This window comes from Rhamphochromis sp. 'chilingali' (assembly GCF_963969265.1).
Source record: "Rhamphochromis sp. 'chilingali' genome assembly, chromosome: 22".
Classification (NCBI taxonomy): domain Eukaryota; kingdom Metazoa; phylum Chordata; class Actinopteri; order Cichliformes; family Cichlidae; genus Rhamphochromis; species Rhamphochromis sp. 'chilingali'.
Window position 1 is genome coordinate 16,926,902 of NC_137950.1, and position 10,712 is coordinate 16,937,613.

At 39.8% G+C, this 10,712-nt stretch overlaps 1 protein-coding gene across 1 annotated transcript; it reads right to left on the reverse strand.

Moving 5' to 3' along the window:
- Positions 1-2,301: 2,301 nt before the first annotated feature.
- Positions 2,302-10,684, reverse strand: slc35g1 (solute carrier family 35 member G1). Its single transcript, XM_080874023.1, has 5 exons — positions 10,252-10,684; positions 8,755-8,935; positions 7,261-7,395; positions 6,904-7,100; positions 2,302-5,495 (listed from the first exon to the last, which is right to left on the reverse strand). Exons 1-5 carry the CDS (start codon positions 10,565-10,567, stop codon positions 5,083-5,085), a joined length of 1,242 nt encoding a protein of 413 aa, XP_080730149.1. The 5' UTR covers positions 10,568-10,684; the 3' UTR covers positions 2,302-5,082.
- Between the last annotated feature and the right edge of the window lie 28 nt (positions 10,685-10,712).

The following is a 10,712-nucleotide window of genomic DNA, read 5'->3' on the forward strand; positions in this document are numbered from 1 at the left end:
TCAAACGTTTGCAAAGCTCTTTACGACCATTTGGTTTAACTCAGGGGGCAATCGCAGAAATCATTTTGACAGCCGACTCCGGTAAATAGCTGCCCAGGTGCAGCGTCTGTCCGCATGCTCCATCAGCTGCCATCCTTTGATGTGTCTCACACACAGAGATCTCACCTCGGCGAAACAGCCGGATCACTGTGAGGCACTAGTTCAATCAAAAGACGAATAGTTTTGGAATCGCGCAATGCTTTCTTCCGACAGATAAAGGCGGGATTCATGGGAGTGTCTTGATTGTGTCATTGTTTTAAACGATTATCGTCGCCCGGGACTTGAAATGAGCGGTGGCCCGAAAAGCACGTGCTCAGCGTATTACTGCATCTATTTCAACTTGGAAAATGAGGAATTTTTTCCCAATCCCCCCCTCTCCTCACCCACTCCATTGATGGGAAATCTGATGCCATCCGACAGGAATGTGCAACCCTTCCATCCCTCCAACTCTCCTCCACCCAGGAGCGTGCAAAGTGCAAAACCTTTGGGAATCCCTGGTTCCCTGATGATTAAAAAAAAAAAAGGGAGAAAACAAAAGAGAGCGGGTAGCTCTTCCAACAAGTCAAATGTGACTTAAAGCTTCCCCACACTACTTTAAAATCTGATAAAAAAATCTTTATCCTTTTGAAAATTAAAATCGGAAATCTAACTGAAGCATTAAATGCAATGCAGGATTTCTTGGGGAGAATATTATCTCCCGTATTTTTGTGGAATATAAGGAATATAAAAAAATGAATAAATAATAAGAAGCAGATAAAGGAAAGACGCACCACTCTTTTCATATTTACATATGTTTCAGATATCTTAAAAAAAGAAAAGAAAAGAAAAAGAAAACAGTTTTTATGCTTAACTGAAGCGACAGTCAGTACATACACATATCCCAGAGGGCACAGTCTCACTTTGCTGTGGAAAAGTCCTCCCATTTCTCACGGAGTTATCCAGGAAACCTTAGCACGTGGGCAAAAAAGCCTCTAGGCCTCGACAAACTCAGGCATGCTTTGAGTGTCATGACTGCCCGGAACAAACAGCGACAATTTTTTTTTTTTTAAGCACTGTTTTTCCTGGATTCTGTTGCAGGCGCAGGGCTGCTCCATTCTTCCACAGGTGCTGGAACTTTGTAGATACATCTCATCTGCAGTGCTGGACCAGGTGTTTCGTGGAAGATGACTTTTGAAACATAGGTCTGAAGATACCATGTAGGGAGGAATGGATTATGTTACTGACTTGATGCCTGTGAGACACTAGAAAACACAAGTGAAATCGTACTCCACAACCATTGCTTTTCTTTTTAATCACTCTCTCACAATGTGAAGCCCGTACTATGCGCCTGTGGCACTTTTACTTTAACTGTTGTTTATTCACTGTAGAGTGGACTACTTTTATTCCTCATCCTCGTCTACCAATCCACAGTTTTAAAGTGGCACTACTGATGCGTTCAAGGGCACGTCCTTATTTTTGTGGATCCTGCCCTCTGCCGTCAGAACATAACCGTTACATATGCATGACCGTCTTGCTGTCCCGGTGATGTCATAATGAAGAGACTGATTGTAGCTGAAGCACAAACGCAACTAATAGCAGAGTGGAAACGGAGCCATCTGCTGCTGTGATGAAACATATTTATCCAGATGCTGGATCTCTCCAGATATCTTGCTGGATGACACTGCCTCTTTGGGGCGTTTTTTGCCTTTAATTTGCCAATTTATTCTTTACCTCAAAAACAAAGAGCTACTCTGTTTTAGTTCAGCCTTTTCACACTTCACCTAGCTCGGTGCCTGGCTGAAGAATTACCCTGCAACTGTGCCTAAACCCAAGGCACAAGTCTTTGCTTTTTGCAAGATATGAATTCTACTGTGGTACCAATGCAACTCTGTTATTATGCATGGAAAAACACAGCCCTCACAACTGTGTGTTGTGTGATAAACAAAAGCCACAGTATGAACACACAAGTGTTCACTCAGCCAGGTGCTATTCTGAGCAGTACAGCTACCTGACTCAGTGGTTTGTTGAAAGCTTCTTTGCCCGTGGCCTGGTTTGTACCATTGTCGCCTATTGAGCCGTTAGTGGAGCATCATGGCTAACACCACGGGTGTTTGGACAATAGTTTAAGTAGAAACAAAACCTCTACACAGTTTGGGTGCATTCCGCAAACTTCTGTCATATTTAAATGATTTAATAAGAAGTGATGATCAAGTGCTTTATGAGAGAAAAGACAGGAGGCAGAGGGTAAGACTTATAAATTTAAATAAGATTTATTTTCAAGTTATAATATACTAAAAAGTTATTCATCACTGTGTGGAAATACATACATCTGAGCTTCTGTAAAACATTGGAGAAATAATAATAATAATAATAATAATAATAATAATAATAATAATAATAGTATAAAAACAGCTTCAGTAGGTTTTTAAGGCTTGTAGGTCCTGAGACTGTTCACCTTACCAGCTCATGAAAAACAACACATTGTGCTCACACTACCAGCATTCATGCCATTTAAACTAATAATAATAATAATAATAATAATAATAATAATAATAATAATAATAATAATAAATTCAATGTAAAACCAAAACACACTTAAGAAAATTAACTTGTGGACATTTGATGTGACCGTCACATGCATGAACAACTGACAAATGTCACAGTGCCTTTATTTTCTACTAGTTCCTTAAAAAAAAACAAAAAAAAAACAGAGTGAGACAGCTAATATGTTTTTTTGAATCAGTAATTAATTTTGGCAATAAAACTGAGTTCTTCTTCTTTACATAATATCTCAGAGCACGGCTGGGATTTACTTCAACCACAGCAAATTCTGTAGATAAAATGCATTTTTATATTGCACACAAAGTTTGTTGCTTTAGTCTTCTACAGCTCACTGTGTCATGTCCTACAGGACCAACATGAGCCAGCTGGACTTCTTATACAACACAAGGAAATAGTTGTCGCATTGCATAGAAGCAACAGTGTGCACACTAACATTTACTGCATAAGTGGAATAATTATAGTAGGAATGGGTGTTGACTGTGCAAGTTGTGCTGCAGACACAGTTCTCCACAAGTTGAAAAAAAATAAAAATCCAGAAAGAGGAGAGAGTGAAAAACAGCAAAGACAGCACCGCAGGATATAGCGTAGCAGTCTAGCACCACTAATTGCTTTCCCTTTCCAGCTGTATTGGACCCAATTAAATTGTGTCAAATACGGGACTGCAGTTGCGAAAATGACCTCACTGGTCGTGCCACTGGGAAACTTGTTGTTAAATGTTAGAAATACCAAAATAATTTCTACCAGATACAAAACATAGAGACAGCTGTGCTGGAGAGCCAGATTTCGAGACATAAATCATACATCAGAGGCAGAAAAAACACTCTTTAAGCGTGAAAGAAAAAAACAAACTACTGCTTTTAGCAGAGAAGCTTTTATATTTGTGCTTTAAAATATTTAAAGTCTCTAGAACTTTTGCTGGAATTTTATAAATCAACTAAAAATCCCAAAACTGCTTTACCAGCTGAACGCCTCTGGACTGAAGATACAATGTATCCACTTATAATCACAGGGCGAGTGCAAACGTCCAGAATCTTAGATGCTAGTATTGAGTTGCTAAGGCTATCATTAAAATAAAACAAAGAAACGAAAAAGAAAAAACCCTATTAGGCCAAAACCAGAACATGTGCCTTTATATAGAAGACTGAGTCTAACTGTTTGCAGATATTCACCTGAGTATTGAGGGGTTGAGCACGGTTATATTAACAAAACTGCACTTCATTGTGCCGTTTTACCTCTCATTATTTAGCTTTACCTCCTTGAAATAAATGAGCAAGATTTCATTGTAAGACACTTGAAGCGATCTTTGTGCGCAGTTGTTTACCAGCTGATTTGCTGAATTATTGTGACAGCTTACTCACACTTGCTCTGCCCTCTGGCAGAGACAAAGCGCAAATGACATCCCACTTCGAGCATCACAGAAAATATATTTTTGAACTGATTATGCACTAATTGCCTGCTAAAATGGCACAAGGTGATGACAGGATCTGACTCTCGTGTTGATAAAGAAATCAGTGCAGCCTATCGCAGGGGTGGGGCTTAGTGTTTTAGCTACAAAATTCTCTTAGCACCCTAATTCTTATTCATTTTCATGTGTATTTGCACAGTTATCTGAGAGTATCTTAGGACATGCTACTGGTTACTGAGCCGCTCTATTAAGGAAAGCTTTCCTACATAAGGCACTTTAAATATTGCACAGTGCACAGCTAGAGGTTGGGCTGCAAAGTTGAAGACAGGGAACCTGGAGAAAAATGCACAGGGAGGACATACAAGTGGTCCACTGACTAGCACTAGGAGTGCTAACCAACATCACACCCTGCTGAGAAATCCCTGAGAAAATAGTACAGCATGACAGTGTTGGAATTTATTGTATTGTTTGTAGTGACTAACTGCATTAAAGTGCTTTTCTTGAGTTTGTGGTTTTTTTGTTGTCATTGTCGATGGCAGAGTGATCATAGTCGTAGTCTTAGCATGAACAGATTCAAACATTTTTCTTTTTTTTGAGTAAAATCATAATAAAAATCTAAATTTGCACACTTTTTAGTACAATATGGTTATGCCATCCTCTCTTTGGCTATTTTATTCAGGTTAAAGTAAAAGGGGAGTAAATGGGATGTCCTTCATTGTATTTATACTGTGTACATATACACACAAGTTCCAGGGATCAGCGTACAGTTTTTAGGAGAAGTCTTTTTTCTCGTTTCTTTAAAAAAAACCTAAACCTGTTGATTAATTTAAAAAAAGATACAAGCATTAAATTGCACAGGTTGACTCTTAGAATCAATGTGTATAGATGCACTGACTTCATTTCTGAATACATCACAAGCCAAAACAGCCCCATATTAGATTGGGTCTGATCTATTTCTGCTTCTAACTCTATAAAGAGCTTAAACTTCCACTCAGGTTTGCATATAAATAACAAGTAAAATAAGAAGTAAATTAAGACCATATGATGGTAAAGAGAAAAAAAAAAATCAATACTTAAACTGACGATACGTCTGCTCATCAGTTCCTACAGGAACTATTATACCACTTCCTTATTGCTACTCCACTGGTGCTCACCGCTATGCACAGCGCTCCGCCGAGGCTCCACCATGTTGGTGCGCGGCTAAAGAAAATGAACTGGTAGATGAACGCCAGCACCACATCCACAGTTTTCATCAGGGCTACGGGTCCGGCCTTCTCAACCTGCAGAGCCTTTATGAGGAAGGTCTGGCCTGCGATACCCAGGATGGCGATCAACATCAGCAACCAGCGGTCGCGGCCACAGAATGGGATTTTCCATTCACCCAGGACGGATACGGTGATGATGCACTCGATTAACCCGATGACAGCATAGTACCACACGGAGACGTAGTAGTGGACACTCTTGCCCAGCTTGCGAAGAATAACAAATGTACACGCAGCTCCAATTGCTCCTATACATAAATTAACCATTGAGAGAGACACAGAATGAATCAATCAATCTGCAGGATAATAAGAATGAACAAATCCATAAGAACCACTTTAGACTTGAAGGACAGCTAAAGGGTATGTTCGGCTCTATTGCTTCAGAGCTACAAAGCTATTATTAAACTGATAGAATTACTTGAATTAATGAGGTTAAATGTTGTCCTAAACCCGTATGTTTCAGGTTCATCGTGTGACATTTTGGATCACATTATTACTTATTGTTATGTAGTATTAACATCTATGCATTTCTAATCATTCCTGCTGATTCAAAGATTTAAATTTCGAAATGAATGAGTCCATAAAAAGTTTGCCAAACTGTTAGTCAGTGAGAATCCAATATGGGTATCATGCTTTGAAACCTAATGGACCTCTTTTACAGAAACTAATAAGCTGCTACAAAAGAAAGGAGACAGCTTTGAGCCCAGCCACAATTGACTGGAAACAATTTATCACCCATGTTTAGCATTCAGTCGAGCAGCAACGTGCTGGCTCTTAAAAAACATACCATATAAAGCCAACATGGAAGTGCCAAAAATGGCAGTTCCTTGAGTGGCCACTTGAGGCGGACTCTAATAAAAGTCCATCCACACAGACCCCAGTGTAACTTCACTGGTATGAAAACAAACAATTTTCATCAACATGGCCAATTTTTCCCTTCACTTTCATGTTTAAATCACTTCAGGGTTTCTTTTCATGCATTATGCCACTAGAGCATAGGTGTCAAACTCTGGCCCGCGGGCCAAATTTGGCCCGCAGCCTAATTACATTTGGCCCGCGAAGCCATACCAAATTACTATTAGAGCTGGCCTACTGGTATTATACAGCTAATATATATATATATATATATATATCGTTTAGTGTTAGGCTTTGCTTGTTCCATATTCAGTTTTTCAGCAAAACTTGTTCGAGTCCATAACAAAAGATTCATTCTTATATCTGGAGGAAGATTTTTCAATAAATATTAATGTTAGCCCGTGACTTTGTTCCAGTTTTGAATTTTGGCCCACTGTGTATTTGAGTTTGACACCCCTGCACTAGAGAGTGGCATAGGAGGCTCTTGTGTAATTTGGAAAACCTTTTCACTCTGCAACTGAGTGTCAGTAAACAGTAGATGGATAATCCTAAGGTCCAGATACATCTCTTAGGTCTTATGTCAAGTCTTTGCCAAAATGTTTCCTGTTTCATTAGGACGTGACTTTCAGATACTGTTCATCTTATCTACCACATATCCATTTGTCCTCCATTCATTTTGCACTCCACCCTCTCATCCAAATGTGGTTCAGTTCCCCTGGTTGCCATGGTCAACTTGACCATGAGAGCAAACAAAATCCTCAGCAAAATACTCAGTGTAAATGTTTGGATAAATCATATCACCTCCAAATGCAGCAAAAGTCCCCTTGATGTGGTTCGTGTAGTCGCCCTCAATGCCATGAACATTCTCGCCGAAGAGAAATGGCGGTCGGGCAATGAGGATGACTCCGGTGAGGGTAAAAACAGTGAAAACACAGTCCCAGATTGTACATTTCTCCTTCAGGAAGATCCAAGCCAAGAGGGAGGTAAAGACTGGATTACTGGAGGCAGGGTTCAATGAGAGAAAGAGTTAAAAAGGAAAAAAAAAAGCATGGAAAAAGTGTAAATGTAGCTGATGAATTCAAGGAGGATGCAATGCATCTGTAGTGTTAACATAATCTGAAGTGATCTGTAATAAATGAGCTTTGAAGCAGCTCTCACCTGAATGTGATAACGGTGGCATCTGCCAGCGGCATCAGCTGAACTGCATAGAAGAGCAGGATCATGGCATTGGAACCAAGGAAACCCCGAAGCATCAAAACTAAACGTTTATCTCTGGGACCAAGAAAACCTGTCCTGGAGGAGCACAGATATGAGGATGATGGATGAAGGGATGGCTGAATGGAAGGATGACTACAATGACTGATAGAGGAAGTAATAAACTGAAATTTCAGGGAGGGACAGATGGAGAAAATGCAAGTACCGTAGGGAGTTAAGGGATGACAAATTAGTGGATGGCTAAGGAAAATGATACATTTAGGTAATGTGGGAATGACAGTGATGGATGCATGAGTGGATGCTGCTGAAAACAGGGAAGAGAGACAGATCTGTAAATGATAAATCAAAGTTAAAATGTATGTGGAGGATGAACAGAAGGATGGGTGAGAAGGTTCAATGCCTTTTTTAAGTTATATTTCTCAGTATTAAAGGAATCAAGCCAAGCTAGTGGAATAAATTGACAGGGGGAAAAAAAGAATTCAATTTTATTTATACGCCTCCAAATAACAACAACAGTTGCCTCAAGGCACTATATATTGTAAGGTACCCTACAATAATACATACAGAGAAAAACCCAACAATCATATGACTCCCTATGAGCAAGCACTGTTCCTGTTAAAACTCCCTTTTAACAGGAAGAAACCTACGGCAGGACCAGGCAGTCATCTGCCGTGACTGGTTGGGGTGAGAGGAGGAAGACAGGACAAAAGATATGCTGTGGAAGAGAGCCAGAGATTAATAACAAGTATGGGCACAAGCTAGATTTACTCTTTCCCCAAAGGGAGGGAGCATTTAATCGTTTCTGTTTGTCTGTCTGTCTGTCTATTAGTAGTCTAGGGTCCACAGTTTTTAAGATATCAGTTTCAAATTTTCTCTGATGACAGACACCAATAACTGCTTGAGATTAATTCCCTTGGGCCAAAAATCGGGCCAAGGTTAAGGTAACACCAAATGTGAAAAAAATCTGTTTGATTATATTTTGTTTGCCTGTTGGCATATTAGTCTATGTATGTGTAAAAATTACACCTCAAGTGGTTTGTTTAATATACTTGACTATACTTAAGCTCTGATTATGAAATGGGGAGTTAATTTTAGGTGGCTATATAACTTGATGTGGGAGTATTATTCAAAACCCTTTCCCACACTGAATTTAAATGCACATTTTTCCATCAACAACAGTGAGGGGAATAAAACAAATCTCTAACAATATTTTGTAAACCTCATGTTTGGACCGTGAAGTCAGTAAATCTGGTTAAAGGCGATAAAATGACAGATAAATTACAGGTGAGGATATGCGCCATCTCTTTGACTGTATCCTATTATAATCTGCTCAAACCAAAAAGATTGTTGGTTTGAAAATGTACAAACAAATACTGGCCTTAATTATTTCATATAGTATACAGCGTATGTAAATCTTAAACCAGCTATTGTGCTTACTTGTGATAGATGATTACTGGTGCGACAAACAGCATCTGAAAGAAGCATCGTATGGCACTGATCTCTATAGCATGAATTCCCTCTATAGTTTTCACCAAGAGGGTGATGATGGAGAAGAAAACTGTGGACAGGAAAGCATAGAACAAGCCAAGACCTGGGCATCTATTTGGTTTCTCTGGGCCTGTGGAAAAAGAGAAAAGAAGGCATTAGTTTAAGTAAGTCTTAAGACAAAAGAATGTAAGAGAAGGGCCATGAGAGGAAAATCACTTACATTTTTAATTATAAAAATGTATTATGTTGTTCTTAATACAGCACTCCATATTGGATGGCGAAGTGAGGAGCAGAATATGTTATTGAACCCCATGTGGCCTGGGTAATTCAGCTGCAAAGATCACAAACAAAAGATATGCCAAATTGTGGGCTGTGGTGTTTGCAAACCCTGACTGTGAAACAAGTGATACGTGTGCAGGGATAGACTTTCAGCCCGAGGTTAAACAAGTATTTTTATTTGTACTCACCAGTCCGTTTGCTTTCCAAACTTTGTACCAAGCCACAGGCGAGGAAGAAGATTGACAATGTTTAGTCACATTAAAGCAGTACTGTAAGACTTGTTGTCATAGAATCATTTTATGTTAGGAATTTTCTTTGATTTTAACTACATAATAGTTTAATTACATACTTTAAGTCAACCTCTGTAGAAACTTAAGTGTACAGCTGGACCAGATGGGAGTTCAATTTTATACCCTGTGCTGTTCTACCCTAGCAATTATGCATCAAATACAAAAGTAACCAAAAAGTAATAAACTAAAACTGGTATGTAAAGGTCCTGAGGAAATGTCTTACTTCCTTGTCAATTTCTAATATAAACTCCCTTCTTCCTTGTACAGGATTATACCAGAGGGAAGACAGGACCAAGCCCTATACAAGTTAAACTAGTTTTAGAAAATTGACATCAGCAGCCATATGTATAAACCACCTCCTGTTTAAAAATAGGCACGTTTTTGGTTAGTTTTTTTTCTTTTGGAAAAGTGCACAGTCATGCATCCGTTTTATAGCACGATGGAAAATGTTAAGCTGGCTTATGAAACAACTGAGCCACCAGCTTCACCAGTCAACTAGGTTCACTACTGGGCAGAATCACTGTAAGGGGAACATTTTTCTTAATCATATTTTAAGTATAATTTGGTGTACAACTTTATTTAACATTACCGTTTTATTCTGAAATAAATAACATACAATGAAAATGGGCTGTTTTAACGGATGTTTTATTATCAAATACCCCCCCCCTCCCAAAAATAGCATACACGTGATATCGCCGCTATCACCGATACGTGACGTTGAACGATTGTATAACGTGGTGCTACGCAGGAAGTCACTGTTTGTGTATTAGTATATTATTTATTCACACGACGAAGTTTATCTGCAGGAGAAAGTCGTAAAAACGGGGGATGCTGACTACTTTATGCTAACTGTAAGTGCATGCGCGTGCGCTTCTACCTTCTGGGGATGGGGACTTGTTTCTGACGCAAAACGCCGGTGGGCACGACGTTTTCTCCTCGCCGCTGCTTTCCAGTGAATTTCCTCTTGCGCCCTCCAGTTGCTCATCATCATCATCTTCTTCTTCATCATACTCGCACGAAGCTCGGCCCTTGCTCCGCAGATGAATCCTCTCTGGTGCCCGGTCGTTTGTGCCGGGCTCTTGTCGGTCGTAGGCGCTGTTTTTGTCATGGCTGTCATCTTTGTAAAACGCCACCGTAACGTCGTCCTCTACGGATAAAGCCCGCTCGTGCGTGCAGTGGTTACAGTCTGCCATGCTAAGATGCGACGGCTGAGCGGTAGCATGCCTCAGTGAGAGTACCGCGCGACTTCCCCGGTGTCCTGAGTGACTGAGAAGACGAGGTTAATGAGTAATCTTATCTCAGGGGGCAGGTTGCTAACGACTGTGCGGTGTTCAGTTT